This window comes from Drosophila simulans, chromosome 3L (genome assembly GCF_016746395.2).
Source record: "Drosophila simulans strain w501 chromosome 3L, Prin_Dsim_3.1, whole genome shotgun sequence".
NCBI classification, from domain to species: domain Eukaryota; kingdom Metazoa; phylum Arthropoda; class Insecta; order Diptera; family Drosophilidae; genus Drosophila; species Drosophila simulans.
In genome coordinates this window covers 4946550-4963884 of record NC_052522.2, presented here as the reverse complement: position 1 = coordinate 4963884, position 17335 = coordinate 4946550, and the positions used below count along the sequence as shown (strand labels likewise).

Sequence of the window (17335 nt, the reverse complement as noted above, 5' to 3'; positions counted from 1 at the left end):
GTAATGTAATCTCTGGGTGATAATTGATTCTGGCAGTCAAAAAGGCGCAGTCCATTTTCGATTTTCACGCAAACTGCTAAGCTGTAAGTGTGCAAATAATTATCTAAATAATTGATAGGGGACTTCGAAAAGGGACTGTCAGCTCCCCTAATTCATGTCCTTTTTTTTTTGTTCGTTTTCTTTGAGTTCAGGCGTCAAGGATGCTGCTGTTTCACTTTTAATTATGTAGAACAACAGGTCTGGCAGCTGGACACTCCTTGCTTGTGTTTGGTGTGCTTCACGCCAACTTATTTGATTTTCTCTTAGCTTTTCCGCGCTTTTCTTGCACTCTTCTTTTTCGTGCTTCCAACTTCTGATCTGTGAGCTGCTGGGAAACTTTGGCCGCGAAGTTTAAAGTGAATGCGCGCTACCTTTGGCATCAGCCCTTTTAATGGCTGCTTTAGGTTGTGTAAGCCAATTAGTTCTTAATTTGCAATTTGTTTTGCTGCAGTCGCCACAGCCTGCTTATCCAAAAAACAAAAAAAAAATTAAAAAAAGAACGAAGGGAGTTGGCGGAGAAACTGGGAAAACAAAGCGGCCAAAGGAGTTAAAGGCAAAGCCAACCAGCAGACGAGCATATTTAAAAACTTTTGTTTTTCAACTTTGCTACTCTTCTTTTAATTTTTTATTTTCCATTTTTATTGTTCGTCGAGTTTTTCCTTCCATCCGCTGGCTGCTCTTCCTTTAAAAAGCTCCCCTTTTTCACTTTTTTTTGCTTTTAATGCGAAACTTTTAACTGAATTAATTCCTTTTACTGAGCTTCCCGCGCTCCTGCTCCTGCTACTTATCTATGGCGGGAAATGCGCAGCCAGGCGTTTAGTTTAATCTTTTAATTTTTCCTTTATTTTTTTTGGGGATGTTGTAGCTTCAGTTTCGATGCTGATTAAGGACGGCAGCTTTTTGGCCATATGCTAAATTGAATTCTCAGGGGTGGCAGATCCCAGCCAACCCTTTTACCTCCTGTTGCATACTACTCTCTTCTCAGCTGCAACTGGGCCATAAATCAAGCGTGTAAGGCTATAAAAAACAAGAGTCGCGAAAGGGGGAAATTAATATTTTAGTTGGGCTAAGAAGATGGCGGCGCACACGCGCAAAACACCTGTCATAAGGGGCAAATGTCATAAAAGCATGTGGGATGTTGGAATGCTGATCCCGTTCCCGCTGAGACATGAAATGGGTTGGCCGATTTAGGTGGTAACTGCGTGACTGGCGTCGGCGCGTCTTGGCTGAAGCCACCGCCTTTGCTTTTGGCCCCAGTTTATCAGCAGCACTGGCGGATGTCAGAGTAAGTGAAATATTTCCAAACAAATAAAATGAAATGTGCCGCACAAACGCGCGTTCTGAGCAGACAAACAATTCCAAAGCGAAGGAAAGCGTCCGAACCAAGAAAAGAATGGAGAAAAAAGGAGCCAGCGAAATGGTAACATGACATAAACATGACATTTGACTTTCTCCCAGTCTCGACTTCTGTCAGCTTTATATAGCGGGGTTTTATTGTGGAGGTCCTTTTCCAGGGGTTTTCAGTGCCCCTTTGTGGCACGTGACTGGCCGCGTTTAGCAACTAAGCAAATCATATGCACCTTTGTTAAGAAATTATAAACCCCAGACTGGCACGCGAATCAAATATGCACGAAAGACGAATTAAAAGTACACAGAAATTTATAACACATCATATTCGTTAAAAAAAAGTATTCCTCTAGATATTTAAAAATTTTTGAACTAAGATTTTAAGGAGTTTTATAATAACTCCTCCTTATTTACTGTTAAATTTTACCTCCTTTTTCTGGCCAATGTCCGACGCAGTATAATCTTCTCAGCTCCCCAGTAATCCCTATTTTGGTGTTAGCGTATTTGGGCTTTGTCCTGTCAAACTTTGCCTGGACCCAAAACGCCCGAACCGCCTTATTAATTTAAAAGCCTTTAGCCAGAAAAATAATGCCAGGGCCAATTTGGCAAATTGTTTGCCATCTAAGCTAAATGTTACGACCCAGACATGTGGCCTGAAATTTATTTGCTCCACAATTGGGCCGCCCACAGACCCACACGCCACCGCCATCATCCAAACTCCATCCCTTGGTTCCCTGGGAGTGAAAAGTTTTCAATAAATGCAGTTTGGGAGTGGGAAATTCAAAGCCAAAGCCAAAGCCAATCAAGAGTGAAACCCAAGGCTCAAATCAATGGCCATTCAAGTTGAATGCATTTCGGGCAACTTATTTTCGGTGGAAGTGTGACTGGGGTGACCAGTCAATTGTCAGCTGCCATAATAATTTGCCACATCATTAACGTCTCGACTTGTTCAAGAATTTAAGGCGGAGTCCACAGCGAGCTGGCCAAGATCAAAGTGCTTAATAACCGCTGACAAGTCATTCGGCAATACTCTCGACCTCAAATTAGAAAGGCATTTGGGGGCCAAATGAAAGCCACAATGCCCAGCAGTGTGACGCTCAAGACATTAGCATTTTTAATTTCCAATAAAAATTCAAAAAATCGCCGCACAAGTAGGCGATAAAAAATTAATAAAGCTGCGATTATACAGAGACCACACCAGCGAGACAGCCGCGGCTCAATGTCAGTCAGTCGTCGGCAAAATGTGTAGGTGGAGCAGGAAGTGGAAGTGGAGGTGGAGCAGGAAGTGGATCTGGAAGTGGAAGTGGAGCACCACTAGCCCAGAGAGCTGTGAAAATAATTTGAAATTCAATTTTCGACAATGGCACACAAAGGAATCGCGCCGCATCAGCAGCGGCAGCAGCAGACAGGCCTGGGTGATTGAGGGGTTGGTTCCGTGGGGGTGGTGGTCGAGTGGGTGGGTAGATCATTCGGCGGGTGGGCGAGTGGGCCAGCGGTGGTGGGACGCCTGGCCACGGCTCGTTAGGAGGCAAGCGAGCGTCGGTCGGAGTTCTGTCCCGTGGCGCACCTACGACCAGGTTATAGTTTTACACCTGGAGAAACAATTGCTTGCCTTTCAGTATTTGTAATAGTTTTGTAAAGTTAATTAATAAACATATCTCGAAAAACAACTCAAAAATGGAAAATTTTTGTATCTTATATATTAAATTTAAATAGATTACTTTTCAGTAATTTCTCTCAGTGCATCCGTTTGAAGTAGTCCGTTGCGCGTTGCGCTTGTTGAATGTCCAGCGATTGCAGAGCCTGAGGGTCTGTGGGGTCGCGGTGCCGGGTGCGGGGATTTCACTTGCAACACGGTGTGGAAAATTTACGATTTTATTACTCAATAAATGCAAAAACTCGCCACTCGTAAAGAAAAACCCATTGCCCGCCCATTCGGCCCATTCCCGCCCACTTAGATGCTGCACTTCCTGCGTCCTCTTTAAGTTCCTCGAAACTGGGTTTAAATTACATCGTGGGCGGGGCATTTGAGCTGGGGATTGGGGGCCAGGCGGTCCTTGGAAGGCACTGACACCCTCCACTCTTTCTGGGTTAATGTTGGCAGGTGGAAATTTTCGAAATCCCCAGCGGTTTGAGCTTCGCTTCGTTTCGCTTCGCTAGCAGGTCATGCATAATTTAAAATTAATTTGGTTCTATGTAAAATTTTCGCCATGGCTTAGATACTCGCGGTGAAGGAAGGGGGGTGTCTGTGAAATATTATATTTTGGCATTGTGTATTGTGCTGAATTAATAGGGCAAATTGAAATTTTATAGCCATCAAACATTTATGGCGGATCGTTTGATATTTGATTTGTGTGATTCCGGATTTGTGATTCGCTCGATTGACCCATCTCTCATAAATACCGACAGGGCGATTGAGGTGGTAATCAGTCATCAAGTGTCTGGTCTCGGGTTTGGCAAATAATTGCGAAAGGACGGGGCAAAAGTTTGCCCTCGAATTGCAATTGCTTGGGCGGCGTAATTGTTCTTTCGCAGCTTTTTCCCTCTTGGCAAACAAACCGTAGAAGCTGGGGCATAAATTGGGCAAATTTTCCTTTGGCAGTGTCAAGACTTTTAATTGCAACAAAATAATTATGGCGCCCTGGGGCAAATTGCAAATTGGAAACTGCAACTCGACGCGGCGCCAAAAAAAGATGCTAAGCAGACTCCAGCTGCACTAACCGAAACACTCGCAAAATTAAAAGCAAATGAAACAAAAGGCAAACAATAGTGCCGAACAATAGAAAGCTGCAATTAGAATGGGTATACTGCGGATATTTGGGAAATAACCTATTAAAGGAGTACAGTAAGACAGTAGGTATAGTAAGATGCCTTATAAATGTCTTAAGTGTCTGGTAGGTGTATTTTATATTTTATTTGAAACTTACTATTTTGGCCCACAAAAATCCTTTAGCTCCGAAAGTGTTCTTTTAGTATCAAATACTTTCAAACATCTTGGCGAAGTCTTAAAGGTCCTGCTGCTAAATAAAATGGCAATGACTGGACTTTACGAGCCAAGTTGCGTGCCCCGAAAAAGTGTGCGGCAATTTTTAGAGCGCACTTGGGTGAAAAGTCCGCAGCAAACCATTTAGCAGTTAGTTTTGAGCTTAAGCCATTTGCAGTTGTTGCTCGGCCTGGTTTATGCCAGCCTTTGATATGGATTTTGTCGCCGTTAGAGAAGTCTTTTTACGACTGCACCAAGTGTGCCGAAAGTTTGGCCAGGCTCCGACTCCGCCTCCCCTAATCCGAACTCCTCCCCCTCTAAAACAATGGGCCAAGTGCTCGGTTTCGTTTGTACCACCAGTGCGTGACGCATTCTGGCTGCACTTGAAACTTGAGATTTCCTCCCCTGGTTTTTCGCCCCCCTCCACCCGATTTTCCTCAGGCAGGCGGCTGTTCTGTATCTGGCCAAGCTGCAAAGTGTTAGATAAAGTTTCGGCGCCACTTTGTTGACTTGCCAGACCAAAATGTGTGCTTAACTCCCTGGCTCCTCGTCTTTGTGCTCCTCCTCCACCACCACTTCCTCATCACCCGCATCCTCATTCATCGTCCTTGCCGCAGAAAAGTTATCGAAATGAAGATCGGTAGCGCTTGGAGCTGTATCGTGCCGAGTGGAACTTGATTTCGAGTGCATTTGATAAAGTTTATTAAACTCTAAAGTGCTGCGGATGGGCGGCTACTAGTCTTCAGCCGGATAAAGTGCATTAAAGAGCACAGCTCTAACTGGTTTAGTGACACAAATTGGAGAAGAGAAAGTAATTGTTTTCGGATATTCTCTTATAATTCAATTTCGGTTAAAAGTCAGACAAATTGAAAAGTGTGTGGTTAGGGGGGCTGCTTGTGTATTATAAAATCAGGTACACGTGTACCACAATGGTAAATCTAATAAGAGTGAATCTTAATGGTACTTAGTTATTCCAAAAGATTTTCATCTACAACAAAACCATGCATTCAGAATTCATCCTTAAATACTTATAGCAAACACGATATTTACCAGTGGACAATTTCCGCTTAATCCTATCTCGTAGAACCCCATTAATATTGGGACGTATTGATCCACTTATTTCACATATTCTCCATAAAACAGCACACAAGAAGCGTATCAAATTAAATAAATTACGTGATCTTATTAAACGTGTCTGGCTGGGCTGGGCTGTGCTGAATAGATGTCCTCTGGCCTAGACACAGTCCAAATGTGAGTTTATTTCCAGCCGACTAAACGTAACTAAGATTAACTGTTGCGCGGCAAACTCGAATGCCAAATGCTGCACCTCGAATTGGAGGCAGGTGGCAAAAAGCTGCACGTGTCCAGGACACAGGCACTGAATAGAGTTGGGAACTGGGAAATGGTAGTGGTAGTGGTGGTGGGAGCCCAGATAGAGTCGCAGTTGGAGTCGGGGCTGGAAAATTAAGTGCCGCACAAGCAGCTGGAAATTTATATCAAAAAGTTAACGCAACGCGCAACCGCACCCAAAATCGAGACTAGTCCGAGTCCATTTAAAAGGAAGCCTTCTGTTGCCTGTTATTTGCTGATATATCACAGGAAGAAATTCTTGGTAAAAGCGGTGTCAAATATATTCTGCGAAATGATGGTGTAAAATTGCTTAATACATTTAAATTGTGATTAATTCTCATTTCTGTATTCATTCATATTTTATTCAAACCTTAGCAGTCTAAATATGAGCAAAGCGTTCCACTGTTGTTTGCTTCATACTATTAGACACCTTTAATTAATATTTTAAGTTGATACCACTTTCTGGTAAATAAATAGAATATTTGCATAACTTTTTCTTCAGTGCATGCAACACCTCCCTCCAGCAAGGATCCTTTCTTGGCGCGTGTATAAATCTTGCGCCGGTTTTATTTGGCTTAATGACCAGACGTGCACGGCTCCATAATTTACAGGGGGTGGGTGGTTCAGTTCGCTTTCATGTAGATGAGCCACCGGCAGACAAAGTAGGCAAAGTCTGGGCTCCGCTTCTTGGCCCGGCCATTTGTATCCTTGTATCCGGAGCGGTGTAGTTGTATTGCCTTCTGTGTGTGCTTGTGTGTGTGTGTCGGTGCTACTTGAGGCAACATGTTGCGCTTTTACTGCCCGGGACTTTTGCGCAGGAGGGGAAGTGTCTACTTTGTCTTACTTTGCGCTACTTTGTTGCGGCTTTTAACAGAAATTCTTTGGCCACGATTCAGAAGCTTTCGCTCACCTGAACGCGCTGATTATCTGCTTGGACCCCAATGGTAATTACCCGGGGACAGACAGAAGCGCCTGTCCTGCACCGGGGAGAAATCATAAGAAATGCCCATCGCCCTGCTTTGAGTAAATCTCATAATTTATTTAATTGTATTTTAGTGTGTGCAATAAATTTATATTAGTGGACCTGAGTTCCAGCACCCGCATATGGCCAACCGCAAAAAGTGCGAGGGGTGGGGTTGAGCCGCTGGAAGTGGAAGGGGAAGGTGGATGTGGTAGATACAATGAGGACACCAAGCGTAACAATATAATAGAGGCCAACCCCTAAAGTCACATATCTAGGGGTGTGTGTGTGCGTGTGTGTGTGCGAGTGCGAACAATGACTGACCAAATATTGACATAAATGTCAAACTCAAATTAGAGCTCAGGGTCAAGGGTCGACCCTTCGCCGGCGCAGCCACCAGCAGCCACTCGAACAATGGATGCAAGTTGCCGGTTTTGGGTTCGGGTTCGGATTCGGGACTGGGCTCTCAGCTCTAATCCTAAACAAACAGGGGAGAACGGAACTCAACAGAACAGACACTTCACCCATTATGCAATAAAACAATATCTCGTGGGAGGGGTAGCAAACAGTACACAGAAAAATAAAATAGTAAAATCAATTGTGGGTTATTCTGGACTGAGCTCAGGTATTTAGATAGGGATCAGATAGGGCTAATATGTAGTTATACAAGCTATATAAACCAAGCAACCTTTGGTGACCTCTCTTTAAATTTGTTATTTAATATATAACTAAAATGCAAATATAATTTCAGCTATATTGGAATTTAAATGAAATTATTTATTTCCGTGTATAGCAGCAATAGATATATTGAAGACTAAGGTCCGCAAGCATATTGGAATTGTTTGATAAGCAAATGCCAGGCCGGGGAATCCGGGCACAGTGCATTGGATTAGCGTTAAGTACTGCTCTGCGGGGGCGATTGGATGGTGTAATAGCTGACTGGAAATGAGCAAATTGCACGCTAATGCAAGGCATTATGCTTTTGGATCGTACGGAATATCCTTTTCCCCCTTCTGTTTGCCTTTGGTGGTGGCTTTTGTTCGGTTTTTGGCTCGAAGCTGCGTTATTTCACCTTTAATCCGCACTTAGTGCTTGGCACACAGATGGCGGGAGCACCGCCGTTCCAGTGGCACCACCACAACCACCACCACCACTGCCACCCACACTTCAACCACCGCTGCAAATGCATTCCATTCATTATGCACCACATCGAGCACCACGCTTCCTTCGAATCCGCTGCCACATTGCCATTGATGTGGATACGAGTCGGTGGACTTGTTTATTTCCCGGCATGATGCCTAGTCCACTTTCGCATTTCTTCAAGGGTGGCTAAAAGGTATCGGGTTCAAGGTTCAATACCGCCGCTTGAGCCGAGAACAATGGAATTTATCCCGCAGAAGTGGCTGCTGATCGAGGCGGTGTTGTGCGTATAGGCTTAATGGGATACCAGCTAAATGGGTTACAAAAGTGACTACTTATACCCAACTCTTGTATCCATATCCTTATAATTGGTTTTTCTTATAACTGGTAGATTCTCCATCTGCACAAGTTAATATGAAATCCATTTAACAGAATACTTAAGATTTCTGATATAAATTTAAATGTATTTTTAGTGCAATATCTAACAATATATACTGCTATTTATCTGAAATGAATAACAATTTAAAAACCAACATTGAGATACGATAGACATTAGTTTTTGACCTAATTTGTGTTCGGCAAGTGCATAATTTGGAAGCAAAACAATAGCACATCAGCTGAACGTAAATATTTGATCAACGCAATAATTAGCAGAAATTACAGATTAATGAATATTTAATCAGAAGTTCACTAGTCACTGGTCGAAACTGTTGTCGAACCGAGATAAGGAAAATGGTTTTCATCTCTCTGAAAGCAAAGTGAAAGGAACTCGAGTGAATTGACAGGTTGACTGCATGACTGCGGCCAAAATTCTTCTCCTGAGCTGCATATGTACTTAAAATAATAGCCAGCCCAAATTAATTGAGTTACATTATGCATTAGTGCGTCTCTGTGAGCCAAACCCCAAAACAGCAGCAGCAACAATGCATCAGTTGGCAAGTGAAGCCGAAATATTTCACAGCCATCCGAGCTGCTTGAATTGCCAAAATGCAATTGGAATTACAACGGTCGCCACAGAGGGGTCACACAGATACACACCCACACACGCATACACTCGGGCACTAACTGACATGCTAAATATTGCATACATCTTGTGCATTGTGTCCATGTGGCAAATAATTATGGCATTAATATTCCTATGCAAATATATGTGCACAGTGCTTTGTTCGCCGTATCTCGGCATCCGTGAGATACAATCCGCCTGTTTGGCTTCGGCGGCTGGGGGTCGGGCAGGGCATGTGTTCATTAATACAATTATGACCGCAACAGGCGTGGGGCATAAACACGACTCAATCCCTAAGTGAAACCATGCAGGAAATATATTTATACTCGAAAAAATTCTTCGAACTACAAAATCCAGCTGACCTAAGACATTTTTCAATTTTAATGCTGCATCTAAATGCCACCAAGTAGCTTTAGCTTTGTTCCGCAAACATTAACTTCACACTTTTAACATGGTAATTTTATAGTTCAGTAATTTTTTCCCATTTCTAAATGTGTTTGTTTAACGCTAACACAAAAGAATTTAGGCTCCCTTTTCATAAACAGCGGATTCTCATTACGAACCCCACTTTTTTTTCCCTGTGCACGCTTTATCCGCTCGTTTTTTGGCCGCCAAATTGGTGAAGTAAGCTCCATTAGTGAGTTTTGTTTAATCGCATCAGCCAGCCGAAAATCCAAATCAACGCCAGCTGCAGCAGCAGCAGCTTCCTCCGGGCAGGCCGAAATGTATAATCAAGCAGGTACAGACTGTTAATGGATCTAATACCCCATATCCCGTATTCCGTATTCGGTACTCCCGGACTCCCTGCTCCATTGCAACAAAGACCACCCAATGGCACCCCTTCTAAGCACAGATTTGGTTCGCTCTAATGAGCTCTGCGTGCAGCTTAAGGGCAACTGTAGCACGGCTGCTTCTATTTGCGGCACTTTGGCAATATGTGGCTAAAATTACTTGCAACTGCCGGCGGCAGGGTGCAGATACATCACCAACAGATGCATTTTAATTGGAATACCGAAACAGCGAGTAATAGCGCACATCGAAAAAAAGAATAGTAGCGCAAACAAAAAGGCGGCGACTGCCCAATTAGAAGCCTATTAGTGGTAACCACCACCCCAACACCACCCTCTTCCAATCGGAACTGCTCCATTGTTGCTGGCAATTTTACCAGGACGAAACAGAGCGCCCAAAGCTAGCCAACAAATTATGCCAAATGGCTAATGAATAAATATCTGCAACCAGCACCCTACTCCCGTCCACCGGATAGTTGGCATCCTTTGAGATGCACTAAAGAAAATGGAAGAGTGCCTTAAAACATTAATGAAATATTTTTAAAATATTTGAGGTCCATTGAATATATAGTTAAAAGTTATCTAACTTGCAGGAATATATGAATGTGTGTAAGAAAAAGTTATTTTAGTTGGTTTAAAAAAATTATTACAAAAATCGAATATCTATATAGTCTTAAATATCATTTATAGCATTGATATTTATTTTTTTATTCGTGGCTCAAAACAAAGCAGTTGCACTCATGTTTCTTGATTGCAAAAAATAATTTTTCTACTGACATTTTCATATTTCCAGCTTTTTTTAATATACATGCCTCTCTGATATAGGTTACAATGGGGTAAACGATATTAAAATTTAATTTTCCCCCCTTTGTTTATCCTCTAGTTAAAAAACGTATTTATCATTTTTATTTGCTGCCGCGTTGTTGGCGTTGAAGTTGCACTTATGAGAGAGCTCGGCGAAAAGCGCAAACACGGGCAAAAAGCGGCAAATGCAGTTTTGTATATCGCTCGGTGCCTGTGTAATTGTATCTGTGTGTACTTTGTGGCATGCCACATAAACTTGATGCTGCTGCTGTGTGATATTTTAGCATTGAGCAGCTCTCAATCCCCCAGCATCGCATCCCGCAACCCCCTCGCTCTCGGGGATATTTAAATCCTTGTTCCTACGCAGGGATAGCTGTTACGCCGGCAAGGACTCGACTCAGTTGGCTTTTGTATGCGCATTAATGCAACGACTCTCATGTTTATTCACACACAAATTTGCAGCGAATACAACGCACAGCAACTGCGGTGATAGCGGGATGCATTCGCAATCCCACACAGAAACCCGGACTCGGATACACTCGCACTTGGCTGGAGCAATCTGCTGGCAAATGCGCTTTACATTTTGCACACGCTAATACAATTTAATGGTCGCATTAATTTGGCGCATCTGTTGCATTTTAAAACACGCACACACAGCCACAGTATGTACGAACACCCACACAGTTACGCAGATACTCAGATACACAGATGCACAGATACACAGATGCACAGATACAGATACACGTTCAAGGAGCGGCAGGCAACCGCAGGATACTTTGCTCACTTTGTTGTCGGCGGGGGAGGTTAAAGCATTTGCCAACTGCAAATAAAGTTGCGCTCAGCTAAATATTAATTCTAACCAAGTTAGGGGAAACTACTTTAATGGCGGGGGCGTGGCAGCCGCACAACTGCTTAATCCTTAGCTCTGTGTAGTAGTCGGAATGAAGATTGAGATACATGCGCTCGGCACCAGACAAAAAAGCCCTGATATATGCCACCAGCAGGCAATAACCGTTCTACATCTTCTTGTTTTCACCAATGAACGCTTAAATGGTAACTTTATATTGGTGCACAAAAATTTTGGTATCTTTGATAAAAACTATTACTTCATAAGAATATTGATAAAAAAATAAGTAAGTTTCAAAACATGAAACAAAGATAGAAAACCACTATATATTAATAGCTAAATTCACTTATTTTTTTTTTGACAAAAACTTATATTAGTATTTGCATTAGAAACTTGATCGATTCAAAACACGTAGTACAGCGAACCCTCTTCTTGGAATCGCAAATGCGTGGCAAGTTTGTTATTGCTGCCAATTAGGTTGCCATTCTGTTTGTGCCAATGTTTGCATATTATTTCTGCCCAATTTGCATTGATGCAATATTGTCCATGTCCCGCGCAGCACTCCCCCCCCCCCCCTCACCTTCCCTCAACATGGCGGCGTCAAATGCAGAAAATGTCAAAATTTAAATATTGAAAGTGACGTTGGCGGGCAAAAACCCCTCGTGTTGCGGGCGTCGCACTAAGCGGATAAGCGCTTGTTAAATTTTTAATGCGTTGCATAATTTTTAGTTCGGTGTGGATATTTTGCACACAATATGTACGTACTATATGTTCGTATATTTTAATTCGAGTGGCGGATGTGAAACGCAGCATGAGTGCTGGCTGCGATGGCATGTGGCGATGGCCGATTAAGCCCGGCTTAGAAGCTACACATTCCTCATTTCGCACTCGACAATGATCCATTTATTTGCACTGTCAGCGACGGTGGGGGGAGGGGAAGGAGTTGAATGGGAATTTATATTAATTATAATTTTCACAGCCATGTCTTCCCATCAATTATCAGAGTTTGTCCGCCGCCTCAGTTCTCTTTTCAGCTCTTTTCTGCTCTGCGCATTTAAATTTTTCCCCTGCAAAGTCCTTGATAAACATTTTTCAATTAATTTTTATTTGCTGCCGACGACATTTCTTTGTCCACACACGCGCATATATTTATGTATGTATGTTGCTGCGTGCACATCAGCAGCAGCAACAGCAGCAGCAGCAACATCATCGCCTTTATGTGTTTCACGTATTTCTTTAACGGATTTCCACTTGTCTCACTTTTTGAGAAAAACTTGTCGAGATGGCACTCGCATTGTCAAGCCCACTCACACACAGACATTCGCAGATAAGGCGAGGCAGACAGAGAGAAAATCTTACACGCTCGGGAATAATGGAGAATGGGCAGCAACGGTGCGTAAAAAATGGTCCTGGAGCAGGGAAGCACTTCAGATGCGCTAGCCCAAATTGGGGGGTTTGATAAACGCAAAAGATACTCAAAATGAAAGATATAAAACGTTTTGAAATATAAATTCAAATCTTAAAAAGATCGTTAACCAGCTTGAAGACCATGAATGATTTTATTTAAATCAAATTAACCTGGAGATATATATCTCAGAATCATATTTTATCGCATAGAAACAGTATCGTGTCAGCAGTAAACAAAACTAACAAAAAATGTTTAGCCGTATCCTAAAACCAAGCCTAGTTTTATGTAGGAGTGTGAGCACTACCGCATCCAATCGCTACAAGGATCCGGTTTACCAGATTTTCCTGGACAAGGTGCGTGAGTATCGGCTGAAGAGTCCCAAGGGAAAGCCCGTAGATCCTGGTCCGGAATTCGAGGCGGAGCTGAAGGAAGTCACTGAGCGACTGGCTGTTCAATACGGCGGCGGTGAGGGCGTGGATATGCTCGAGTTTCCTAAATTCAAGTTGCCCGATATTGATATTGATCCCATTTCGGTTGATGATCTGTAAGTTATTTTTAAATTGAAAAAAGATTGTATAAAAATATACATATTTAGACCAGAGAACCAACCAAAGCCTGAGAAAGAGAATAAAGATATAGAAGTAAAGGCCAAAGAAAAGGGTGGTGAAAAAGAAGTGAAAGCCAAAGATGGCAAGAAAGCTGATGAAGCAAAGGGCAAGCATGAAAAGGACAAAAAAAAGTAGATCATCACCAAAACTAATCGTTATAAATGCTGTTAAAACTTTCGCACAATTCTTAATACTTTTGCATTGAATTAAAAATTATAAAATGTTTATGTTACCACAAAATGCATTTAAATGACTCCAGATTCGAGCTACCCGTTTGGAGCTGTTCCAGGATATACCCGAAAAAAGAAGGCACCGAAATATTTATTAAGCACATACATGCATAAGCAGCACTCACACACACACACATGCTTTTACCATGTTAAGTAATTCCTTAAACAACACAACAGGTCGCCGCCATTCGCATGGCCTTGTCCCTCCCCTTGGTCCTTCGTCCTTTGGCGCTCCCCCATGCCACATGCCCCATCCCACCCCCTTCCATTTTTTCCGTGTAACTGACGCTGAGTGGCAGACACACAGATACTCACATAAGCAAATTGAATTTAATGCTTTCTGCTGTTGCTCTTGATAAAACGAAGGAAAGCGAGAGGCAGCGTGTAAAGGACGAGCGCGGGAGCGAGAAAAACAAATCAAGAGACGTCGCGAAGGAAATAAAAGCCAAACGCACAAATAAATACGCACAAGTACATAAATTTAAATTATTTTCGTGGCCTGGCCTCGCTTTCATTTATGCTTTTTTATTTTATTATGCCGCTCCGCCACAGTCGGCCTCAAGGATCCAAGGATCCGGCATTTGACTACGGTCCAGACGTCCTGGCACACTTTCTGAATGCCATACGAGTATCTCGCAGTGCGTTTGTATCTGTACCCGTGTATCTGTGTCTATATCTCTGGTACCGTTGCTGTTAATCTGTATCTGTAGCTCTGTGTCCTGTAACTGTGGCAGCGCATCTTCAGCTGTCTCTTAGAGAACTATGCGGCCGCATCGAGCAAACAACTACACCAACACACCGAAGACGTCCTTGTTCCTTGTGTAAGGCATGTTAACTGGGATTTGACAGCTCGTAAATAATATTTCGCTTGTTTGTTGGCTCCGCACAACGAGAGCAACGTCTTGCACAAGGTTGAAACAAAGACAGTGGTCTGGGTTGGGGGTTTAATTTAAAAGATTTATATTCCCATCTTACCTTTTTGCCTAATAAAAGGTATTATTCTCGCAGTAAACCTGAGGCTTTATATATTTATTTGAATTCTAAATAGTTCAATCAAATTTAAAATCGATATTTTATAATCCATAATCAAACAGAAACAGCGTTTAATTGATCACTTTGATAAATCGAAATTATCATAAGATACACACAAATTTTCATAGTAAATTATCGGTATATATCTTTAAATCATAATTTAATTTTCCGCTATCTAAAATTAATTATTTTTTTTTGACATTTTGAACCACTGTGACCTATTCGATGGCAGCCATGTGAAAACGAGGAACGCATTTCATTTTTAAGCTGCTCCTTCTTGGCTCTGCTTGTTAAACAGTCTTTTTACATGACATGTGTGGGCGGTGGTTGGTTGGTTGGTTCATCCGAGGAGTCAGATTCTGATTCGAATGAGATGCGGTGGCTGGATGCTGGCTGGTTGCTGGCTGTCCTGGCATGTCCCGATTTTTCGGGCCCAGGCCGCCACTCTCATTATGCGCACTCTCCTCGTTGCCGGCTTATTAAATTTTCATAAAGCACAGGCGCTCGTAAAAATTGTGCTCGGCCGCTTTTAAGCGCAAGTGGATTAAGATTAAAGCTTCGAGGAAAATGACTTCAAAGGCGGACGAGCCGTAATTAAAGCCATGAAAACTGTCCGCAATTCGATTGCCGAAAACTGAATTAAACTGCCAACTCGACCGCCCAAGAAATAAGAGAAGTTGGGAACTCAAGGAGAAGCCAGGTGAACTGGAAACCGCAGAAGGAATTGGGACTTCACCCACCGGATCCGCTCAACTGGAAGAAGATGATGGCGATGACGAGGCGGTGAGAGATATCTAAGGTCGCTTTCCCGCTTTTTCGAACCACACACAGACACATGACTGTGGCTCACATATATGTGGATATATAGACGTGGATATATATATATGTATGTATATATATCTGGCCGCTGGCTGTGCTGAAAGTGAAGCATCTTGTGCAATGTAAACGAAACGTAGCCGATAAAAATAATACGAGAGGCAATTTCGATTTATTGACAGGTGCTCGACTTTATTGAAACGTTTAACTTGAAAACCGATGCGAAAGGAGGCTCGCTCCATACATATAGATACATATATGTATGTAGTAAGTGAGCACATGCAAAATTGTGCAAAACGATAAAAATTATGTGAATTTCGTTGTGATTTATCGCTGTGAGCCGGGGCGGTGGCCGGGTTTTATGTGCCCAGATTTATGGCTCCTTCGCCTCGCCCAGGATGTGCATTCGAATTTTGGACAAATTTAATTACACTTTTACCTTGTGTGTCTTGTGCGGATCAGCCACGCACTATTTGTCATTTTGCCCGGGACCCATAAATTCCGATGTGCATTTAATTTTGCCGAGCCGCACGTACGCATCAATGCCTGGGCATTATTTAATAATGAAAATTGAATAGTCCTAATTCAACCTGATGACAAAGTGGGTCCAGGTGGATATATAAGTGCGTATATGTGTGTATATATTGTGTGGCATGTGAGTGTGTGCAGGACACGTGCCACTTGAACACACACGCACTAACACACAGGATACACGGGATACACAGGACGCCCCTCCAATTGTGGTTTTCCTTTTGTCGCTTCCGTTTCCGCATAATTTTTGCAAGCGGAAAACTTGAGAGCGCTGCGCTAACAAAACATTTGTTAAAACGGAAGACGGCAAACGCAGACAAAGGCGACGGTTTACCGGCAAGATAGAGCACTAAGACCCCCTTTAAGCTTACGTAATTTGGTCTCCCGAAACCAAGTCCAAAATACAGGAACTGCGAAATGCGGGCACGTACATACAAGCAGGTGAGCAGGAGAGCCGGAGAGCACCAAAAATGCCCAAGTTCCACTTCATTTTCCCGGAGGCGAGCGCTCCACAAAGGTTGCATGTGATTTGTGTCAGCGGCGGAGTCGCGCTCCAGGATACGTTCCAGACTATATATTATGCCGCCGGGCGACAGTTACAACAATAAAACATTTCGGATGCCTCCTTGTCTTGTCGCTCGTCCTGTGCCCCCTGTTATCCTTCTGTTGGTCCTGCCGCATCCACATCCACATCCACGCACCTGGCCAAAAGGGCTGAGCCTGAGCCTTGGTTCGTAATGAACGATGCCTGGCATTTTCTTGTTATTTTTTCATGCCGCAGCCGGCGGGCGGACGACGGGCGACATTATCCTTGTAGTTAATGTGGGCGCCTTTTGCAGGCTGCGCACGCACTGCCTCCCACCTGCGGGCACAGTGGGGCAAAGCTATTTATAGAGCTGTTCACAATAAAATTAGCTCGTAAAAATCACTTGACAATAAATAAGAACAAGCTATTGGTGAATAATGATGTTAGAAGCTTTTACAAGTATAAGGTTCATCTTCAAAAGTTTTCAATGTGGGCTTCTCTCCCAATCTTCAATGTGGGCTTCAATCCTCTAATTCCACTGTTCATTTTGCCTGCAGCTTGATGTCCTGAATGGCAGTATGCCTTATGGCGAAGATAATGGCGCCGCAGTGTCCTTTATCCTTCATCAGATCCGGCATGCCGCGCCCACAGACTTGGCTTGGTGGTTGACTTGCAAATAACGCGTCAAGCATACGCACCGTGCGCCGTGGACTGCAGGTGCTGCCTTCGGCGTGCGGAAGTGACAATGAGAACGCATTTAAAATTCATTAATTGAACGCATTTCCTGCTGAACGAAGCCGATCTTCCAGCCTGCTGGCGCCTTATTACTTACTTCATCCATTCGTATGCTGTAATTGTGGGCATTTGGGCATTTCATTCTGCCGCCCTTTCAATGCGATTTTTAAGGCTTCCTCGAGCCGAA

The 17335-nt window shown here is 43.1% G+C and overlaps 2 protein-coding genes across 2 annotated transcripts in view; both read left to right on the top strand.

The window, feature by feature from the left end:
* The window catches only part of LOC6736836 (connectin), a 128189-nt gene that overhangs the window by 39949 nt on the left and 70905 nt on the right, over positions 1 to 17335 (top strand). The gene's annotated exons all lie outside the window — the stretch shown is intronic.
* LOC6736846 (ATP synthase-coupling factor 6, mitochondrial) lies at positions 12863 to 13510 on the top strand. The gene is made up of 2 exons (XM_002083666.4): positions 12863 to 13214; positions 13266 to 13510. Exons 1-2 carry the CDS (start codon positions 12919 to 12921, stop codon positions 13411 to 13413), a joined length of 444 nt encoding a protein of 147 aa, XP_002083702.1. The 5' UTR covers positions 12863 to 12918; the 3' UTR covers positions 13414 to 13510.